This window comes from Hemiscyllium ocellatum, chromosome 22 (assembly GCF_020745735.1).
Source record: "Hemiscyllium ocellatum isolate sHemOce1 chromosome 22, sHemOce1.pat.X.cur, whole genome shotgun sequence".
Lineage (NCBI taxonomy): Eukaryota > Metazoa > Chordata > Chondrichthyes > Orectolobiformes > Hemiscylliidae > Hemiscyllium > Hemiscyllium ocellatum.
The window spans coordinates 53,370,736-53,394,020 of NC_083422.1; the positions used below are offsets into that span (position 1 = coordinate 53,370,736).

Below are 23,285 nucleotides of genomic sequence, written 5' to 3' on the forward strand. Positions count from 1 at the left end.
AAATACATATGAGTGAGTTACAGACTGGAATTTGAGTGAGGGATTTGGGGTGGTTTATATATAGAATAACAGGTGCCCGGGAGTGAGTTACAGATTGGAATCTAATCCAGGGGTTCAGGGTAGTTTTTATATATAGAATAACAGAGATCTGGGACTGGAATCTAATCAAGGGGTTCAGGGTAGTTTATATATAGAATGACAAATACTCATGAGTGAGTTACAGACTGGAATTTGAGCGAGGGGTTCAGGGTGGTTTATATATTGAAGAATAGAGATCTAAGAGTGAGTTACAGACTTAAATCTAAACAAGGGGTTCAGGGTGGTTTATATATAGAATAATAGAGACCAGGGAGTGAATTACAGACTGGAATCTAATCAAAGGGATTTTGTGAGGGACTGTTGGGTTTACAAACCAAGTAACAAATTGCTCCGTCCCTCAGTGTTTGCCGAGTTATATATTTTCTCGTTCACAAACCCGGCTGGTGTGAGTAGCCCTGAGCCGTGAACCTACCCGTGACAGCTATGCCAGATCCAGGCGTGTCGGCCAGCCCGTGGCCTGAAGTCGGAGCGGCCAATGTTGTGTATCCGTGATGAGAAGCGAAGGAGCCGGCGATGACCGTGCGGCCATGTCATAGAGTCCGCTGACTTTGAGAGGCATCCTTCCTCATGGGCACAGTACAGCATGTGGAGGGGCCGGTCTTCCAGGTAAGCAGACTCCTGGGCAAGCTGCGCATCCAGGACCAGGTCAGGAAGAGCTAACAGCACCAAGAACAAGAGATTTCAAGGTTAGTATCTCTTTTATAGCATCCAGCCTGCCTTACACTCATACCCAGATCTCCCCCTTTTCCTTCTGTCTCACAATGGCTTTGTTCCAAGGCTTCCCCAAGGGATAATCCTTCATTTGGGAATCCCAAAAAGATTACCAAGGTTTCCCGAAATGCTGGGGTCAGGACCCCAAGCTGGGTCATGAGCTGAACCCTCAGGGAGTGAGCTCTGAGACAGCAATACTGGCCAATGGAGGGCTCCGACTGAGATAAAACAACCACATTCCAAGCTATTGGACAGGGTCTTCACTTAGACCAGGACTCCTCTCATTCTCATATACCTCCCCTCCTTCACCTCACCCTCAGCTCCCACCAGCCATGGTGACAATAGTGATGCCTCAAAACAGAGAGACAGCACAAAAATGGTTTGGGAAGCTTTGGCAGGATATTTCCACAGACTATCCATAAATTCCGCACTCTGTCATTGGTGGTGGATGAGGAGGGGTAGCTGCATCTGTCCATCATAGGGAGACCCACTTAAGGACCTCCCTCTTCAGCGTTTGGTGCTAAGATCATGGCGAGAATATTGCCCATCACACGGGATGGCCAACATGCAAACCGTTGCAGAGCTGCTTGTTTGCCACCATGGGGGAGTCAATCCTTCCGTCAAAGATAACTCAGTTCCTGATTGGGGAGCGTGCAGTGAGGGAGGGGGGCACACCCCCTCTGTCACCTGCCCCACCTCTGCCATCGCTCACCTCTGGTCTGAAATCCAATGACGAATGAGTGGCTGTCATACTGGCAGTACCACTATCTTCCCATTGGCGCTATCACTTAATCGTGCCACCAGTTTCTGATTTGCTGACAGCACTTGCTCAGCCCCTGAGGTCATTGATCCCATGGGGAGGTCTGTCCCTGGCTAATCAACTACCTGAGAATCACACCCTGAGACAAGCCTACCCTAAAACATCTGTAGCTGGTGACTAAGACCACAGTCTCCCCCATTAAGTATCAAATGGGATCCCAGACGACACTGGATAAACATATGGGAGTTTTCCTGATTTGCTGCACTGAGATGGACCAATGGTACTCCTCCGTTGTACTTATTCCATAATCCGCATCCAGTCTCCTCCTGTCCTGACCTGCTACCCACCCAGCATGATCTCTTCCACATGGAGAGGAATGGAACTCTCTGTCTATCAAAAAGTTGGTGAAGTTGGGCCTGGTTGAGTTGAAAATGTCAGAGTTGTACTTTGGTAGATGTTGTTTTATGCTGAAGAGTGGTCTTGCTGCAATTTTTAATTTTGAATGCATCAGGACATGGGTGGCAAATTATAGACAATCACAACTGAGAGACAATGACCTTGTGGCATTATCACTGGACTCTTAACCTAGAGTCCGCTACATCGATGACTGTATCGGCGCTGCCTCATGCTCCCACGAGGAAGTTGAACAGTTCATCAACTTTACCCCACTCTGGCCTATCAGCCTCACCTTGACCTCCTTCCACCTATCACATCTCCATCGCTCCTCCCCCAAGTCCCTCCTCTCTACCTTTTATCTTAGCCTGCTTGGCACACTCTCCTCATTCCTGATGAAGGGCTTATGCCCGAAACATCGAATTTCCTATTCCTTGGATGCTGCCTAACCTGCTGTGCTTTAACCAGCAACACATTTTTAGCTATCAACTTTACCAACACCTTCCATCCTGACCTCAAATTCACCTGGACTGTCTCAGACTCCTCCCTCCCCTTCCTAGACCTTTCCATTTCTATCTCGGGCGACCGACTCAACACAGACATCTACTATAAACCGACTGACTCCCACAGCTACCTGGACTACACCTCCTCCCACCCTGCCCCCTGTAAAAACCCCATCCCATTTTCCCAATTCCTTCGTCTCTGCCGCATCTGCTCCCAGGAGGACCAGTTCCAATACCGTACAGCCCAGATGGCCTCCTTCTTCAAGGACTGCAGACTCCCCCAAGACGTGATCGACGATGCCCTCCACCGCATCTCCTCCACTTCCCGCTCCTCCGCCCTTGAGCCCCGCCCCCCCAACCGCCACCAAGACAGAACCCCACAGGTTCTCACCTACCACCCCACCAACCTCCATATACAGCGTATCATCCGACATCATTTCCGCCAACTCCAAATGGACCCCACCACCAGGGATATATTTCCCTCCCCTCCCCTATCAGCATTCCGCAAAGACCACTCCCTTCGTGACTCCCTCGTCAGGTCCACACCCCCCACCAACCCAACCTCCACTCCCGGCACCTTCCCCTGCAACCACAGGAAATGCAAAGCTTGCGCCCACACCTCCTCCCTTACTTCTCTCCAAGGCCCCAAGGGATCCTTCCACATCCGCCACAAATTCACCTGCACCTCCACACACATCATCTATTGCATCTGCTGCACCCGATGTGGCTTCCTCTATATTGGGGAGACAGGCCGCCTACTTGCAGAACACTTTAGGGAACACCTCTGGGACGCCCGGACCAACCAACCCAACCACCCTGTGGCTCAACACTTTAACTCTCCCTCTCACTCCACCGAAGACATGCAGGTCCTTGGACTCCTCCATCGCCAGACCATAACAACACAACAGTTGGAGGAAGACCGCCTCATCTTCCACCTGGGAACCCTCCAACCACAAGGGATGAACTCAGATTTCTCCAGTTTCCTCATTTCCCCTCCCCCCACCTTGTCTCAGTCGATTCCCTTGAACTCAGCACCGCCCTCCTAACCTGCAATCCTCTTCCTGACCTCTCCGCCCCCACCTCACTCCGGCCTACCACCCTCACCTTGACGTCCTTCCACCTATCACATCTCCATCGCCCCTCCCCCAAGTCCCTCCACTCTACCTTTTATCTTAGCCTGCCTGGCACCCTCTCCTCATTCCTGATGAAGGGCTCTGGCCCGAAACGTCGAATTTCCTGCTCGTTGGATGCTACCTGACCTGCTGTGCTTTAACCAGCAACACATTTTCAGCTCTTAACCTAGAGAGCCAGGTTCTGGGTTCAAATCTTGCCATGGTGGAATTTAAATTCAAGAAATGTCTAAAATTAAGAGTCTAATGATGACCATAAATCTATTATTGAAAAAGCCAGCCATTTGGTTCACTAATGTCATTTCGGGAAGGAAAGTGTTATTTTTACGTGGTCTGACCTACATGTGACTCCAGACCCATAGCAATGTGGCTGATTCTTAACTGCTCCCTGGGCAATTAGAGATAGGTAATAAACACTGGTCTAGCCAATGACACCCATGTCCCGTCAATGAATAAAGAAAAATCATACTTATGGTGCAAGAGGCTGACCACTCGACTCTGGAATTTAACATTCCTGTGTTTGTCCAGAAAGGTCTCCAAGTCAGTTCCTTCACACCTCCCATCCCACTTACTTCACCACTTTGTTCCACAATAGCAGAGCGAGGACAGGTCTGACACTCACACTCCGCACAGATGACTCCAGCAGCAAAACGAGCCCCACCTCGCGGGCAGTCGACGTGATCACGGTGATGGGAACACTGCAAGATGGAGAGCTCTGTCCCTGAGCAGGAGGTCCCGCTGAGGACAACGTTGTCTGTGGTATGGTCAGCCTGCCAGTACCAGGTTTCCTTTGGGAAGGAAGGCAGAGAGTTCAGTCACCCACTTTGTTCTGGGAGCTCCCTCAGTATCTGCACCAGGTGGAGAGTTAGTGCAAAACAACAGTGCAAGCTTTTCAGTTTCTGCATTGACTGTTTGGTCGAAAATTTGCCAACCAAAGACACCTCAGGAATTTCAAAGATTAGACATTGTTTAATTGCATTGACTGAGATTAGAATTGGCAGTGTCTTGGAATAAAATATAATGGTAGGGTCATTTTCTCAATGTCCAACACCCATCACTTTCAGTGACTTGGAGACAGTAAAGACTGCAGATGGTGGGAGTCAGAGTCAATGGATGTGGAGCTGGGAAGAACACAGCAGGGCAGGCAGCATCCGAGAAGCAGGAAAGTCAGTGTTTTAGGCCAAAACCCTTCTATCTGACCTGCTCTGCTTCCCCAGCTCCACGTCTATTCGCTCTCCATCACTTTCACCTCATCAAACCACTCCCTATTAGTTTAGATTACCTACAGATTAAATTACCTACAGATTAGATTACCTACAGCATGGAAACAGGCCATTTGGCCCAACAAGTCCATACCAACCCTCCAAAGAGTAACTCACCCAGACCCATTCCCCTACATTTACCACTGACTAATGCACCTAACACTATGGGCAATTTAGCACGGCCAATTCATCTGACCTGCGCATCTTTGGACTGTGGGAGGAAACCAGAGCACCCGGAGGAAACCCACGCAGATACGGAGAGAATGCGCCAGGCAGGCAATTTATTTTACATTTCCCATGTGGCGATTCAGGATGATGGAACCTAAAGGATGAGGTAAGTGAAGCAAGTATACAGGTCGGCTAGTGAATGGTCAAGAGGCCGAATGGTCACTTTCTAAGTTATGTCCATCCCCAGCTTCCCTACTCTGTGAGTGGGCCCGCCCATTTCCTGCTGAATTAGAGAGTCAGTCTTACACCACAGGTATTTTGAGTTAACCTTTCTGACCAACAGGGGATAGCCAGCCCAATAGGTGGAACTTATTTTCAGTCTTACTGCATAGTTGAATGGGCAGAATCATCATGTTCCTGCTCCATTTCCCCTGACCACACTTCATCAACAGAGTTCTCTCTACACAACTGTGATTGTTTTGACCACTGATTGTAGTGCAAGACGGCATCTTGGATCAGTATCCCTCTGCCCCAGCTTGCAGCCCATTGCTTACCGTTGACCGTAGAGGGATTTCGGACAGGTGTTTATAAACAGCATCATCCAAAAATTAGACACATTGAAGCTTTCTCTTCAAAGACACTTAGCGTTATAAACTTAACCAACATGAAAGCAGACCAGGATCAGTCTGAAACAATGCAGGAATGAGAAACGACTTCACCAATCAATGTGTGCAGGAGGCGGGGTTGGACTGAGGTGGACAAAGATAAAAATCACACAACACTAAGTTATAGTCCAACAGCGCTCTGAAAGCTTGTACTTTCAAATAAACCTGTTGGACCATAACCTGGTGTTGTGTCATTTTTAACTTCCTTCACCAGTCATGAACTAGGAATTGACAGAGTAGGTACATTGACATTGTTTCCACTTGTGGGAGAATCTAGGACCACAGGGTATCATCTCAAAAGAAAGACTCAGGCATTTATGACAGAGATGAGGAGAAATGTATTCTCTCGAAGTGAAGTGATTCTTTGGAGAGAGTTGTCAAAGCTGGGTCGCTCAGTCTATTCAAGGCTGAGATAGATTTTCAATCAGGGTTAAAGGGTAAAGACAGCAAAAGTGGAGTTGAGGATTATCAGATCAGCCATGTTCTCACAAAATGGTGGAGTAGATTGGGGACTTGATGGGCTGAATTGCCTACTTCTGCTCCTGCGCCTGTTGGCGTTTTATCAATATTAACCCCAAAACTTAATAACTAACACATCATGAGACCCTGAAATGAGTTTCGGAGACACTAGTCTCTCTGACCCCCATTACTTGGAGGAGTTGGAGGAAACACAGCATTTCTGCCTTTTTAATCTGCTTTACGTAATGGACATTATAATGGACAAGCTTCCTGATGAAGGGCTTATGCCCAAAACGTCGAATTTCCTGTTCCTTGGATGCTGCCTGACCTGCTGCACTTTTCCAGTAACACATTTTCAGCTCTGATCTCCAGCATCTGCAGACCTCACTTTCTTCTCCTATAATGGACATTCCCAAATAGCCCTTTCCAGAGATCAGACTGTCCCAACCAAGAACTCAGCAGCTTCCACTGGAAGTGGAGTTTGACCAGATACTCTGTTCTCTTTACCTCCCTCAGGAGCTGGAAGCTAATCCAGACCACATGAAGAGACTGAGAAATTATTTTTTCTTTAAATTCATTCATGGGATGAGGGCATCGCTGGCTGGGTCAGCATTTATTGCCCATCCCTAAGAGTTGACCATGCTGCTGTGGGTCTGGAGTCACATGTAGGCCAGACCAGGTAAGGATGGCAGATTTCCTTCCCTAAAGGACATGAGTGAACCAGACAGGTTTTTCCAACAATCAGCAATGGTTACGTGGTCATCCTGAGACTCATAATTCCAGATTTTTATTGAATTCAAATTCCACCACCTGCCCTGGCAGGATTTGAACCCTGCTCCCCAGAACCTTAACCAGGTCTCTAATTTAATAGTCTAGCGATAATACCACTAAGCTGTTGCTTTCCCACAATTTATGCTAAAGTTGGGCATGACTTGATGAAAATGGAGGGAGATGGCAGAGGTGACAGTGAGGAAATGCCTGAAGAATCTAAAGCACATTTCCACACACTCTGAGTAAGGGGCTGGCCAGTTCAAACTGAGGTAAGGAGAAATGTTTGGGAATTCTCTACCACAGAAAGAGGAGAATGATCACGGTGGCTCAGTGGTTAGTGCTGCTGCCTCACAACGCCTGGGACCTGGGTTTGATTCCAGCCTCGGGCGACTGTCCGTGTGGAGTTTGCACATTCTCCCCATGTCTGCGTGGGTTTCCTCTGGGTGCTCTGGTTTCCTCCCACAGTCCAAAGATGGCCAGGTTAGGTGGATTAGCCATGCTAAATTGCCCATACTGTTCAGGGATGTGTAGTCAGGGGTAAATGCAGAATAATGTGGAATGGGTGTGAGTGGGTTACTCTTCTGTGGGTCAGTGTGAACTTGTTGGGCTGAAAGGCCTATTTCCATACTGTTGGAATTCTAAGGATCAGTCACCCTGTACAAACAACACAGAGGATGGCAGATCCTATGGATGCTAAGGAAATTAAATGGCATGGGAATTCTGTTGGAAGGTGGGGAGGAAGTAGAAAAAAATCAGTTAGGGTCTTGTTGAATGATGGGGCTCATTTCTGAGCTTCCTGTGAGCTGACCATTCACTCTGTCCCAAAAATGGGCCTCTGCGTGTGCTCAGCTGTAGTTAATGCTGACTTTGACTCTCCTCCACCATCCCCCCCCACTCCCCTCCCCAATGTCCCTCCTCTCCCCAACTAACAGATCAGTGGTTCGCACTGCTGCCTCACAGCGGCAGGACCCAGGTTTGATTCCAGCCCCGGGTGACTGTCTGTGTGGAGTTTGCCCGTCCACAAACTCCTGCAGTCCAAAGATGTGCAGCTGATGCGGATTGGCTAGGCTAAGTTGTCCTGCAGCATTCAGGGATGTGCAAGCTAGACTGGGTTTACTATAGTAGAAGGGTGGATCTGAGTGGGATGCTCTTCGGAGGGTTGGTACAGTCTTGAATGGGACCAATAGCCTCTTTCTGCACTGTAAAAAAAATCTACAAAACTGAGAAACATGACAAAAATAGGCAATTACAGAAAAAAAGACATATACTGTACAGGAAGAAAACTGCCCTGGAGCAACCGATGAAGCTGTGGGAGCAATAGGAACACTCCAGAGTTTTGTGTGAAAACACTGTGGCAAAGATAACTCAGGCAGAATGGATTCAGTAAATTTTGATGAAGAACTTTACCTCAGGTGATTAAATGATTGGGATAGTTAGGCTCCAAAATAGTGTATGCCATGTACAGAAGCAGCAGATTGATAGGCTGAATAGTTTTTCTGTGTTCTATCTTCGATTGTGTTAACTTGGATGCATTTATCCCTCAGCGAAGAGGTCTACTAAATAGTTACATGTTTTGATTTACTGTGATGCTGGTGTCCTGCCTCTGGGGCCTACCTGAAGTGCGTGGTTGGCAAAGCCTAGCCCCAGTTGCCGGCACACGACCATAGCCTCGGTCAGTCTCCAATGCTCGCCGCACACTGTGCCCCACTTCATTGTACCGTTGACTTCTGTCAGGATCTCCACACGGCCTTCCAAGGGATTACGACCACCATTCAAACGGATCTACGTTTAGGATAGGAAGAAAAATGAACTCTTTAATGTACTTAACTCTTCAACATATCCCTGATCCTTCCATAAGACTATAAGACATAGAAGCAGAAACTAGGCCAATCAGCCATCGCGTCTGCTCCGCCATTCAATCATAACTGATAGGTTTTCCAATCCCATTTTCCCGCTTTTTCCCCCAACACTTGACCTCTTCGGCAAGCAACAACATATCGATCTCTGTTTTAAATATGGTCAATACCGTGGCCTCCACAGCCTTCTGTGGCAATGAATTCCACACCCCTCCCTATCTCTTCAACCTCTACATGTTGCTAACAGTACAGAGAAGGTACACTTGTTTAATCCCTGCAGTGAGTGGCTTGCCTTATGAGGAAAGGCTAGACAGGCTGCGACTGTATCCTCTGGGGGCCAGAAGAGCCAGAGTTGACTTAATTGAAACATAAAACCCTGAGGAAACTTGACCAAGTGGATGGTGAAAGGACATTTCCTCTTGTGGGAGAATCCAGAACTAGCAGTCAGACTTTAAAAATAATGGGTCAGCCATTTAAGACAGAGATGAGGAAACTTTTTTTTTCTCTCAGAAAGTATTTGGAATGCCCTTTCTCAGAATGTTTCAGTATTTGAAGACAGAGGTCGATTATCAAGGGAATGAAGGATTATTGGGGGTTTTGCAGCAATGTGGAGATTAAAATCAGATCAGCCATGACCTTATTGAAAGGCAGAACAGACTCACAGAGAGAGCCGAGAGACCTACTCTTGTGCTTTCTTGTATGTTCTATAAACACTTTGAGATCTCTCAGAGTTCCTCAAATTCTGGCCTCCCCAATTTTCAACACCCCCTCCCCCCCAATCGCAGTCATCCTTTCCATTGTCCATCGTTCTGGAATTCCTTCCCCTACTCCATCTCTCTGCTCCCTTCCGATCCTCGCCATTACCTACCTCTTTGGGTCACCTGTTGTAACATCTCCTTATGTTAACACTCCTGCAAAACACGCTGGGTTTTTTATTACTCTGCCAAAGGGACAATTCAAATGTAAATTGTTGTTGTTTTCCCTGTGGCCAAAGGTGATGGTTTTTCGACATAGGAATCTCTTAGCTCCCTCCTACATTTCTCTTCCCAGGCCACAGATCACAGCTAAAAGATATATTTATAGCGGAAAAGATTTAGCTTGGACTCAAAGAATCCTTCACACGTGATGAATTGATTTTTTTGAATTGCAATGATTGGGCAGGTATTTAGCCAGGAGAGAACATCAAAAACAGAACTCTTTAATGTCTCCAACTCTTCAATGTATCCCCAACCTTCCATAAGACCATAAGACATAGGAGCAGAAATTAGGCCATTCAGCCCCTTGACAATGCTAGGCCATTCAAGATGAGCACTGCTGGACATCCAACTCAGTCCGCTGTTCCCACCTTCTCCCTGGACACTTTGATCCCATTACACGCAAGAACCTTATCTAACTCCTTCTTGAAAGTCTTCAATGTTTTGGCCTGAACTGTTTTCTGTGGCTCCACAGACTCCCCACTCTCTGGGTGAAGACATTTCTCCTCATCTCAGTCCCAAATGACCGACCCGTATCCTTAAACCATGACTCCAGGTTCTGGACTTCCCAGTCATCGGGAACATCCATCCTGCACTGACCCTGACTTGTGCTTCCTCAGAAAGGGAGGAGATAGTCATCCTCCCTTTTGTGTGCAAAGTTAAAAATCACAACACCAGATTATAGTCCAACAAGTTTAATTGGAAGCACACTAGCTTTCAGAGCGACGCTCCTTCATCAGGTGATAGTCACCTGATGAAGGAGCGATGCTCCGAAAGCTAATGTGCTTCCAAATAAACCTGTTGGACTATAACCTGGTGTTGTGTGATTTTTAACTTTGTACACCTCAGTCCAACACCGGCATCTCCAAATCATGACTCCCAAATTGTGACATGGAATCTTTAACAACCAGCTCAGAGGCAGAAAGGACCATGGTTTAGCATGTCAACCACCAGACTGCATCAAAGACAGATGAACCAGCCCACAATACTGCTGTGCCTACAAAACATCAGCACTGCCAATTCAACTTTACAGCACTTCTTCAGCACTGACCCTCCGACAGTGTGGCACTCCCTCAGCACTGACCCTCTGACAGTGCGGCACTCCCTTAGTACTGATCCTCTGACAGTGGGGTACTCCCTCAGCACTGACCCTCTGACAGTGGGGCACTCCCTCAGCACTGACCCTCTGACAGTGGGGCACTCCCTCAGCACTGACCCTCTGACAGTGCGGCATTCCCTCAGCACTGACCCTCTGACAGTGCGGCACTCCCTCAGCACTGACCCTCTGACAGTGCGGCACTCCCTCAAGTACTGACCCTCCGACAGTGTGGCACTCCCTCAGCACTGACCCTCTGACAGTGCAGCACGCCCTCAGCACTGACCCTCTGACAGTGGGGCACTCCCTCAGCACTGACCCTCCGACAGTGCGGCACTCCCTTAGTACTGATCCTCTGACAGTGGGGTACTCCCTCAGCACTGAACCTCTGACAGTGGGGCACTCCCTCAGCACTGACCCTCTGACAGTGCGACACTCCCTCAAGTACTGACCCTCCGACAGTGTGGCACTCCCTCAGCACTGACCCTCTGACAGTGCAGCACGCCCTCAGCACTGACCCTCTGACAGTGGGGCACTCCCTCAGCACTGACCCTCCGACAGTGCAGCACTCCCTTAGTACTGATCCTCTGACAGTGGGGTACTCCCTCAGCACTGACCCTCTGACAGTGGGGCACTCCCTCAGCACTGACCCTCTGACAGTGGGGCACTCCCTCAGCACTGACCCTCTGACAGTGGGGCACTCCCTCAAGTACTGACCCTCCGACAGTGTGGCACTCCCTCAGCACTGACCCTCTGACAGTGCAGCACGCCCTCAGCACTGACCCTCTGACAGTGGGGCACTCCCTCAGCACTGACCCTCCGACAGTGCGGCACTCCCTTAGTACTGATCCTCTGACAGTGGGGTACTCCCTCAGCACTGACCCTCTGACAGTGGGGCACTCCCTCAGCACTGACCCTCTGACAGTGCGGCATTCCCTCAGCACTGACCCTCTGACAGTGCGGCACTCCCTCAGCACTGACCCTCTGACAGTGCGACACTCCCTCAAGTACTGACCCTCCAACAGTGTGGCACTCCCTCAGCACTGACCCTCTGACAGTGCAGCACGCCCTCAGCACTGACCCTCCGACAGTGCGGCACTCCCTCAGCACTGACCCTCCGACAGTGCGGCACTCCCTTAGTACTGATCCTCTGACAGTGGGGTACTCCCTCAGCACTGACCCTCTGACAGTGGGGCACTCCCTCAGCACTGACCCTCTGACAGTGGGGCACTCCCTCAGCACTGACCCTCTGACAGTGGGGCACTCCCTCAGCACTGACCCTCTGACAGTGCGACACTCCCTCAAGTACTGACCCTCCGACAGTGTGGCACTCCCTCAGCACTGACCCTCTGACAGTGCAGCACGCCCTCAGCACTGACCCTCTGACAGTGGGGCACTCCCTCAGCACTGACCCTCCGACAGTGCGGCACTCCCTTAGTACTGATCCTCTGACAGTGGGGTACTCCCTCAGCACTGACCCTCTGACAGTGCAGCACTCCCTTGGTACTGATCCTCTGACAGTGGGGTACTCCCACAGCACTGACCCTCTGACAGTGGGGCACTCCCTCAGCACTGACCCTCTGACAGTGGGGCACTCCCTCAGCACTGACCCTCTGACAGTGCGACACTCCCTCAAGTACTGACCCTCCGACAGTGTGGCACTCCCTCAGCACTGACCCTCTGACAGTGCAGCACGCCCTCAGCACTGACCCTCTGACAGTGGGGCACTCCCTCAGCACTGACCCTCCGACAGTGCGGCACTCCCTTAGTACTGATCCTCTGACAGTGGGGTACTCCCTCAGCACTGACCCTCTGACAGTGGGGCACTCCCTCAGCACTGACCCTCTGACAGTGGGGCACTCCCTTAGCACTGACCCTCTGACAGTGGGGCACTCCCTCAGCACTGACCCTCCGACAGTGCGGCACTCCCTTAGTACTGATCCTCTGACAGTGGGGTACTCCCTCAGCACTGACCCTCTGACAGTGGGGCACTCCCTCAGCACTGACCCTCTGACAGTGGGGCACTCCCTCAGCACTGACCCTCTGACAGTGGGGCACTCCCTCAGCACTGACCCTTTGACAGTGCGGCACTCCCTCAGCACTGACCCTCCGACAGTGTGGCACTCCCTCAGTACTGACCCTCCGACAGTGTGGCACTCCCTCAGTACTGACCCTCTGACAGTGTGGCATTTCTTCAGGGTAGTAAAAACAAGGACTGCAGATGCTGGAAACCAGAGTCTAGATTTGAGTGGTGGTCGAAAAGCACAGCAGTTCAGGCAGCATCCGAGGAGCAGTAAAATCGACAAAAGCCCTTCATCAGGAATACAGGCTTGGCACTTCTTCAGTACTGACCCTCTGATAGGTCAGCACTCCCTCAGCACTGACCCTGTGACAATGCAGCACTCCCTCAGCACTGACCCTGTGACAATGCAGCACTCCCTCAGTACTGACCCTCTGACAGTGCAGCACTCCCTCAGTACTGACCCTCCGACAGTGCGGCACTTCCTCAGTACTGACCCTCCGACAGTGCGGCACTTCCTCAGTACTGACCCTCTGACAGTGCAGCAGTCCCTCAGCACTGACCCTCTGAAAGTGTGGCTCTCCCTCAGTACTGACCCTTTGACAGTGCGACACTCCCTCAGTACTGACCCTTTGACAGTGCGAAACTCCCTCATTTCTAACACTCTGATAGTGCAATACTCCGTCAGTACTGACCCTCCGACTTTGCGGCACTCCCTCAATACTGATCCTCTGACAGTGCGGCACTCCCTCAGTACTGACCCTCTGACAGTGCAGCACTCCCTCAGTACTGACCCTCTGACAGTGAGACGCTCCCTCAAAACTGATCCTCTGACAGTGCGGCACTCCCTCAGTACTGACCCTCCGACAGTGCAGCACTCCCTCAGTACTGACCCTCTGACAGTGTGACACTCCCTCAGTACTGACCCTCCGACAGTGTGACACTCCCTCAGTACTGACCCTCCGACAGTGCGGCACTCCCTCAGTACTGACCATCTGACCATCTGACAGTGCGGCACTCCCTCAGTGCTGTTCTTTACAATCTGGCATTAAAAATTAGCATAACGGTGACAACTGTCAATTTTCATAAAAACCCATCTGCTTCACTAAATACCTTTTAGGATGAAAACCTGCTGTCCTTACTAAGTCTGTGCCTACACGTGACTCCAGACCCTCAGCCATGTGTTTGACTTTTAACTGTTCTCTGAAATGGCCCCAAATGCCACTCAGTTAACAGGTGACTTTGGATGGGTATCAAATGCTGGTCTTACCAGTGACGCCAACATCCCATCAACAAATAAACAAGAAAATGCTGAAAATGTCAGCTTAGTAGATGTTTCGAGCTCTCCAGAGTGGGTTTTGAACACAGGGCTTCCGCACACAGAGATGATGACACCGAGACATCAGGCTGCAGTTTCAGAATGTGTTGGTAGTTGTTGAGTCAGGGCCTGTACAGGGACACACTGACAGATACATTTCCACTCACGCTGCTCACTCAGTGATCTGTCCAATCAGCACTCTGCAGGCCACTGAAGCACACACTCCATATGTTAAACTAAAGCCATTAGCTCTAATGGGAAGTGTCAGCATATTTCTCTTTGTTCTCTCTGCATGGTTAATTTCTGAAGTTGAATTGAATTGTGTTATAAATCTGGTGTCTCCTTGATCCACCCGTAACTTGTGCCTCAATATAAAATAAACAGCATGTGAGCACAGCCTCTCCACTCAGTACTGAGGGAGTGCTGGACTGTCAGAGGGTCAGTGCTGAGGGAGTGCTGCACTGCCGGAGGGTCAGTGCTGAGGGAGTGCTGCACTGTCGGAGGGTCAGTACTGAGGGAGTGCTGCACTGTCGGAGGGTCAGTGCTGAGGGAGTGCTGCACTGTCGGAGGGTCAGTGCTGAGGGAGTGCTGGACTGTCGGAGGGTCAGTACTGAGGGAGTGCTGCACTGTCGGAGGGTCAGTACTGAGGGAGTGCTGTACTGTCGGGGGGTCAGTGCTGAGGGAGTGCTGGACTGTCGGAGGGTCAGTGCTGAGGGAGTGCCACACTGTCGGAGGGTCCATACTGAGGGAATGCTGCATTGTCAAAGTGTCAGTACTGAGGGAGTGCTGGACTGTCGGAGGGTCAGTATTGAGGGAGTGCTGCATTGTCAGAGGGTCAGTATTGAGGGAGTGCTGGACTGTCGGAGGGTCAGTATTGAGGGAGTGCTGCATTGTCGGAGGGTCAGTATTGAGGGAGTGCTGCATTGTTGGAGGGTCAGTATTGAGGGAGTGCTGCATTGTTGGAGGGTCAGTATTGAGGGAGTGCCGAACTGTAAAAGGGACAGTACTGAGGGAGTGCCGTACCGTTGGAGGGTCAGTATTAAGGGAGTGTCGCACTGTCGGAGGGTCAGTACTGAGTGAGTGTTGCACTGTCAGAGGCGCACTCATGTAGACACCCTCACTGATGAATAGAGAGACAGACAAATAGAGGCGCACACAGAAATACAGGCATGGAATGTAAATTTGTTGGTGAATCACGGGTTATAGGGAAAAGGCAGGAAAGTGGATTTGAGGATTATCAGATCAGCCACGATCACACTGAATGGTGACAAAGACATGCTGGGAGGTGGGGGTGGGAGTGGGGGTGAGGGTGAGGGTGAGGGTTAGGGTTACACAGTGGCTCAGTGATTCACACTGCTGCCTCACAGCACCAGGGTCCCAGGTTCAAACCCAGCCCTGGGCGACTGTCTGTGAGGAATTTGCACATTCTCCTAGTGTCTGCGTGGGTTTCCTCCGGGTGCTCCGGTTTCCTCCCACGGTCCAAAGATGTGCAGGTTAGATGGATTGGCCATACTAAATTGCTCAAAATGTCCAGGGATGTGTAAGCTGTGTGGATTAGCCATGGGAAATGCAGGGTTACAGGGATGTTGTAGGGCTAGTTGGGTTTGGGTGGGAAGCTCTTTGGAGAGTTGATGTGGACTTGATGGACTGAATGGCCTGCTCCTACACTGTAGGAATTCTGTGACTGAATGGTCTACCACAGCTCCAGTGCCTTATGGTCTTTTAGAGTTACACACAGATGTGCATCTCTTGCAAGGGTAGCAGATACATGGGAACACTACCCCCTGCAAGTTTCCCTCCGAGCCACTCACCATCCAACTTGGAAATATATATCGCTGTTCCTTTAGAGTCACTGGGTTAATAGCCTGGAACTCTCTCCCTGGAGATGCTGTGGAGTCAGTCTACAGCACATGGACTACAGTGGTTCAGCTCACCACCACCTTCTCAAAACAAAAAGGGAGACGCTGGAAAAGCACAGCTGGTCAGGCAGCATCCGAGGAGCAGGAATGATGAAGGGCTTATGCTCGAAATGTTGACCCTCCTGCTCCTTGGATGCTGCCTGACCGGCTGTGCTTCTCCAGCACCACACATTTTGACCCTGATCTCCAGCATCTGCAGTCCTCACTCTCTCCCAGTTTTTAACCACCTTCTCAAGGGGCAACTGGGACAGGGCAGAAAGTGTTGGCCCAGCCAGCGACGCCCATGTCCCACAACATTAATCAGGGGTGGGCTGTAAGGGACACACACACACACACACCAGCAGGAACCATTTGAAGGGAATGTAGGTCAGTTACCAATGGGTCATTTTATCCAGCAATCATCAGAGTCAGGGTGAGCATTGCTTTTACCTTACTCTTGAAGCCCATGTGTGGAACATTGCATCGGACAGCTGCATCTTCTTCGTGTTTGCAGTTGTCATTGATGACCTCACGGAAGCTGCAGTCGGTCAGGGACCTCTCGAAGCCACTGCACGAAACCTCATTCATGTGGATGGGACCCACACCTGGAACGAGCCACAAGGAGATTCAGCATCAACCGGTTATGTCCCCAGAGGCTTGGACAATACCCCCGGGAGTGGTGCATTTACCCTCAGGGAATAGGTGTTGGGCCTGTCTCTGAGTGGTGACCGCCCCCCCGGCCCCCTTTCTCGTTCTAACTGACACCCCCCCGCACTGGGAGGAAGCACTGACTAAGTTGGAGTCGGGGCTGATACCACTCCTGAGCACAGATGCAATGGCCAATCGAGTGCACACTCTTGAAACTGAAAGACCAATCAGATGTCGTCCAAACCTCAGGGCACCAGCCCCTGCGGCAGACAGGAAGTGAGCGAGATGGCTAGCTCAGTTGGCTGGACAGCTAGCCTGTAATATAAAGTGACACCAACAGTGGGAGGGGGTTCAATTCCCTCACTGGCTGAGGTCACCATGCAAGTGTCCCACCTTCTCAACCTCTGCCCTTGCCTGAGGCACAGTGTCTCTCAGGTTAAATTCACCATCGGTGTGCATGATCTCCCTCATGAGTGACACAGCATGGAAACTGACCCTTCGATCCAACTCGTCCATGCTGACCAGATACCTTAAATTAATTTAGTCACATTTGGCCCATTTCCTTCCCAACCCTTCCTATTCATGTACCCATCCAGGTACCTTTTAAATGCTGTAATTGTACCAGTCTCCATCACTTCCTCTGACAGCTTATTCTATAAACACACCAACCCTCTGCAGGAATAAGTTGCTCCTTGCATCTGTTTAAATCTTTCCCTTCTCACCTTCAACCCTTGCCCTCTAGCTTTGGACTCCCCTAGCCTAGAGAAACAGACCTTGTCTAGTTACCCTATCCATGGTTTTATAAATGAAAATGTGTTGCTGGTTAAAGCACAGCAGGTTAGGCAGCATCCAAAGAATAGGAAATTCGACGTTTCGGGCATAAGCCCTTCATCAGGAATGAGGAGAGGGTGCCAGGCAGGCTAAGATAAAAGGTAGAGTGGAGGGACTTGGGGGAGGGGCGATGGAGATGTGATAGGTGGAAGGAGGTCATGGTGAGGGTGATAGGCCAGAGTGGGGTGGGGGCGGAGAGGTCAGGAAGAAGATTGCAGGTTAGGAGAGCGGTGCTGAGTTGAGGGAACCGACTGAGACAGGGTGTGGGGAGGGGAAATGAGGAAACTGGAGAAATCTGAGTTCATTCCTTGTGGTTGGAGGGTTCCCAGGCGGAAGATGAGGCGCTCTTCCTCCAACCGTCGCGTTGTTATGTTTTGCCGGTGGAGGAGTCCAAGGACCTGCATGTCCTCGGTGGAGTGGGAGGGAGAGTTAAAGTGCTGAGCCACGGGGTGGTTGGGTTGGTTGGTCCGGGCGTCCCTGAGGTGTTCTCTGAAGCATTCCGCAAGTAGGCGGCCCGTCTCCCCAATGTAGAGGAGGCCACATCGGGTGCAGCGGATGCAATAGATGATGTGTGTGGAGTTGCAGGTGAATTTGTGGCGGATATGGAAGGATCCCTTGGGGCCTTGGAGGGAAGTGAGGAAGGAGGTGTGGGTGCAAGTTTTACATTTCCTGCGGTTGCAGGGAAAGGTGCCGGGAGTGGATGTTGGGTTGGTGGGGGGTGTGGACCTGACAAGGGAGTCACGAAGGGAGTGGTCTTTGCGGAACGCTGATAGGGGAGGGGAGGGAAATATATCCCTGGTGGTGGGGTCCGTTTGGAGTTGGCGGAAATGACGGCGGATGATACGCTGTATACGGAGATTGGTGGGGTGGTAGGTGAGAACCAGTGAGGTTCTGTCTTGGTGGTGGTTGGAGGAGCGGGGCTCAAGGGCGGAGGCGCGTGAAGTGGAGGAGATGCGGTGGAGGGCATCGTCGATCACGTTTTGGGGGAATCTGCGGTCCTTGAAGAAGGAGGCCATTTGGGCTGTGCAGTGTTGGAACTGGTCCTCCTGGGAGCAGATGCGGCGGAGACAAAGGAATTGGGAATATGGGATGGAGTTTTTACAGGGGGCAGGGTGGGAGGAGGTGTAGTCCAGATAGCTGTGGGAGTCAGTCGGTTTATAGTAGATGTCTGTGTTGAGTCGGTCGCCTGAGATAGAAATGGAAAGGTCTAGGAAGGGGAGGGAGGAGTCTGAGACAGTCCAGGTGAATTTGAGGTTGGGATGGAAGGCGTTAGTAAAGTTGATGAACTGTTCGACCTCCTCGTGGGAGCACGAGACAGCGCCAATACAGTCATCGATGTAGCGGAGGAAAAGGTGGGGGCTGGTGCCAGTGTAGTTGCAGAAGATGGACTGTTCCACACATCCTACGAAGAGACAGGCATAGCTGGGGCTTCATCCTCTGACGCTCCAGGGAAATCAGCCCCAGCCTATTCAGCCTCTCCCTATAGCTCAAACCCTCCAACCCTGACAGACTATAGTCACTTTTCTTTACCAGGTTCAGAGGTCAAGACTGGAACCAGAGATTGTCAGGAACAGCCATGGGCTTAAAAAGATCTGTATCTTCAATCAGTTCTGAGCTTTCACTGGCACAGGGTGGTGATTAGTCTCCCATTCTTCTGAGCGTCAGTGGGACCTGTACATAGGTTTCGCCCTTTAATTGCCTAGCAGTAGTATTACTAGGCTATTCATCTCGAGATCCAGGTAATATTCTAGGCACCTGGGTACAAATGCTGCCATTGGTAGATAGTGGAAATTGGAATCAATAACAATCTGGTATTTAAAGTATAGGATGACCATGAAACTGTTGTTGATTATCAGAAAAACCCATCTGCATCACTAATGATCTTCAGGGAAGGAAATGTGACTTGCTGAAGAAAGGGCACTGGATTTGAAATGTTAACTCTGTTTCTCTCTCCACAGGTGGTGCCAGACCTGCTGAGTTTCTCCAACAATTTTTGTTTTGATTTCAGGTTTCCAGCAGTTCTTTGACATTATATTAATCTGCCAACCTTACCTGATCTGGCCTACACGTGACTCCAGACCCACAATAACACGAGTGACTCTTAGCTGCCCTTTGGGCTGTTACAGATGGGCAATGAATGGTCATCTAGCCAGTGACACCTACATCCCGAGAACCAATAAAGAGAAAGTTAATTTGCTCCCAAATACCAAGTTCCTCTCCAAGCCATTCACCATCCAGGCTTGGAAGTTCATCACCGTTCCTTCAGTACCACTGGGTCAAAATCCTGGAATTCCCTCCCTGTGTGTGTCCCTGTACCACATGGACTGCAGCTCACCACCACCTTCTCAAAGACAATAGGGAGGTGCAGTAAATGCTGGCCCAGCCAACAATGTCCATGTTCACAGAATTATTACTTTTTAAAGTAAGTTAAAAAAAAAGGTGAGAATTGAAATTGTTGAGAAACAGATCCGAGAAGGTTGAGGAGTTACATGAGGACGTGCTGAGCTCAGGGCATCAACTGCAAAGGATGTCACCACGATGTTAACAGAAACCTCTGCTGACTCAATTTCCTTCGGTTTTGTCCCCTTGATTTGCTGATTCCTGTCTGGGATGAATTCCTAATGTCCTCCCAGTACAGAATGCCACATCCCCACAAATAATCACACCTCAATGGAAATCCTGACAGAATCCCTTTACGTGGAAACAGGCCATTTGGCCCAACAAGTCCACACCGACCCTCCAAACCGTAACCCATTCAGAGCCATTCCCCAAGCCTATTGCATCTCCTTGCAAAGAGGTGTACAAGATGATTAGGGGTTTAGATAGGGTTGACCATGAGAACCTTTTTCCACGTATGGAGTCAGCTATTACGAGGGGGCATAGCTTTAAATTAAGGAGTGGTAGGTATAGGACAGATGTTAGGGGTAGATTCTTAACTCAGCTGGTCGTGAGTTCATGGAATGCCCGGCCAGTAACAGTGGTGGACTCTCCCTCTTTATGGGCATTTAAACGGACATTGGATAGGCATATGAAGGAAAGTGGGCTAGTGTAGGTCAGGTGGACTTGGATCGGCGCAACATCGAGGGCCAAAGGGCCTGTACTGCATTGTATTTTTCTATGTTCTATGTTCTATTATTCCACATTTACTGACTAATGCACCTAACCTGCACATCCCTATTTGGCATGGCCAATTCACAGAACCTGCACATCTTTGGGTTGCGGGAGAAAACCCAGGCAGAGACAGGGAGAGTGTGCAAGCCCCACACAGTCACCCAAGGCTGGAATTGAACCCAGGTCCCTGGCGCTGTGAGTCAGCAGTACTAAACACTGAGCCACCGTGCAGCCCCAATTGCTAGGCCTTTTCTTTAGGATTTCATCTGGTGTGGGTGCCAGCAGCAAAGCCAGCACCTATTGTCAACTTCTTGAACTGAACCACTTGTTAGGGCTCATTTCAGAGGGCAGTAAAGAGTCAACCACATTGCTGTGGCTTTGGAGTCACATGTAGGCCAGACCAGGTAAGGATGGCAGATTAATATAAAATCAAGAACTGCGGATGCTGGAAATCAGAAACAGAAACTCAGCAGGCCTGGCAGGATCTGTGGAGAGAAAGAGAGATAGAGATATATAGAGAGAGAGATAGAGAGAGATTGAGAGTTAGAGGGGGAGATAGAGAGATAGGGAGAGAGAGTTAATGTTTCAAGTCCAGTGACTGTTATTCAGAACAATAGCTATTCTTCCCAAAAGGGCACTCGTGATTACAATCTGTAATCACCATTTCTGCCTTCCAGATTTTATTGAATTTAAGTGCCACCAAGCTGCAGTGGTGAGATTTGAACTGCCTGCCCTCAAGAGCATTAACCTGAGTTTCTGTATGAAACAACAGTGACCAGGGAAATTGTACACAGACAGCCATTCAGGAGCTCATTTCCAATTGAAACTGAGAGTGTTGTAAAACAGAAGCAGCAGTAAGACAGGTAAGCAGCTTAACTGCCCGACACGTCATCTCTCCTGCTCTTCGGATGCTGCCTGACCTGCTGTGCTTTTCCAGCACCACACTCTCAATCCCGTTTATTCCCTTTATCTACAGTAATCCGAGCTGGGATTAGAAGACTAGCCTTGGGTCTTCTTCGGACAGCGAGAAACTGAAGAGGCAAATTTGATTCAGTTCAACATTGAACTGAAGTGTGTCATTGATATAAACGATTTGGGTGAGATTACAGGAGGCATGGTGCTTATGTTTGTGGATGACACCAAGATTGATGGTATAGTAGACAGTAAAGATGGTTATAGAGTCACAGAGTCACAGAGATGTACAGCATGGAAACAGACCCTTCGGTCCAACCCGACCATACTGACCAGATATTCAAACCCAATCTAGTCCCACCTGCCAGCACCCGGCCCATATCCCTCCAAACACTTCCTATTCATATACCCATCCAAATGCCTCTTAAATGTTGCAATTGTACCAGCCTCCACCACTTCCTCTGGCAGCTCATTCCATACATGTACCACCCTCTGCGTGAAAAAGTTGCCCCTTAGGTCTCTTTTATATCTTTCCTCTCTCACCCTAAACCTATGCCCTCTAGTTCTGGACTCACCAACCCCAGGGAAAAGACTTTGCCTATTTATCCTATCCATGCCCCTCATAATTTTGTAAACCTCTATAAGGTCACCCCTCATCCTCCGACACTCCAGGGAAAACAGCCCCAGCCTGTTCAGCATCTCCCTATAGCTCAGATCGTCCAACCCTGGCAACATCCTTGTAAATCTTTTCTGAACCCTTTCAAGTTTCACAACATCTTTCCGATAGGAAGGAGACCAGAGTTGCACGCAATATTAAAACAGTGGCCTAACCAATGTCCTGTACAGCCACAACATGACCTCCCAACTCCTGTACTCAATACTCTGTCCACTCACTCTTCTTCACTATCCTATCTACCTGCGACTCCACTTTCAAGGCGCTATGATAATCTACACTCCAAGGTCTCTTTGTTCAGCAACACTCCCTAGGACCTTACCATTAAGTGTATAAGTCCTCCTAAGATTTGCTTTCCCAAGATGCAGCACCTTGCATTTATCTGAATTAAACTCCATTTGCCACCCCTCAGCCCACTGGCCCATCTGCTCAAGATCCTGTTGTAATCTGAGGTAACCCTCTTTGCTGTCCACTACACCTCCAATTTTGGTGTCATCTGCAAACTTACTAACTGTACCTCTTATGCTCGCATCCAAATCATTTATGTAAATGACAAAAAGTAGAGGTCCCAGCACCAATCCTTGTGGCACTCCACTGGGTTATCTAAATTACAAAGAGATCTTGATCCATTGAGTCAACGGGCTGAGGAGTGGCAGAGGGATTTTAATTTGGATAAGTGCGAGGTGTTGCATTTTGGTAAAAGCAACTAGGGCAGGATTGTACAGTTAATGGTAGAGCCCTGGGTGGTGTTGTAGAACAGAGAGACCTAGGAATTCAGGTACATAAAGCTGTGAAATTTGGTAATCTTTGAAAACAGGTGACAGAGTGGTTAAGAAAGCATTCAGCATGCTTGCCTTCATTGCCTAGAGCTCCGAGTATAGGAGTTGGAACATCATGTTGAGGTTGTAAGGATGTTGGTGAGGCCTCTTCTGGAGTAATGTGTGCATTCTGATTTGGAGATGCCAGTGTTGGACTGGAGTGGACAAAGTTAAAAATCACACTACACCAGGTTATAGTCCAACAGGTT

The 23,285-nt window shown here is 49.7% G+C and overlaps 1 protein-coding gene across 1 annotated transcript in view; it reads right to left on the minus strand.

Moving 5' to 3' along the window:
- The window catches only part of loxl4 (lysyl oxidase-like 4), a 135,805-nt gene that overhangs the window by 24,356 nt on the left and 88,164 nt on the right, over positions 1-23,285 (minus strand). The window contains exons 8-11 of the mRNA XM_060842498.1: positions 16,534-16,688; positions 8,536-8,703; positions 4,219-4,384; positions 512-755 (exon numbers count right to left, since the gene is read on the minus strand). Coding sequence (XP_060698481.1) covers positions 512-755; positions 4,219-4,384; positions 8,536-8,703; positions 16,534-16,688 — 733 coding nt within the window. The remainder of the gene's footprint in view (positions 1-511; positions 756-4,218; positions 4,385-8,535; positions 8,704-16,533; positions 16,689-23,285) is intronic.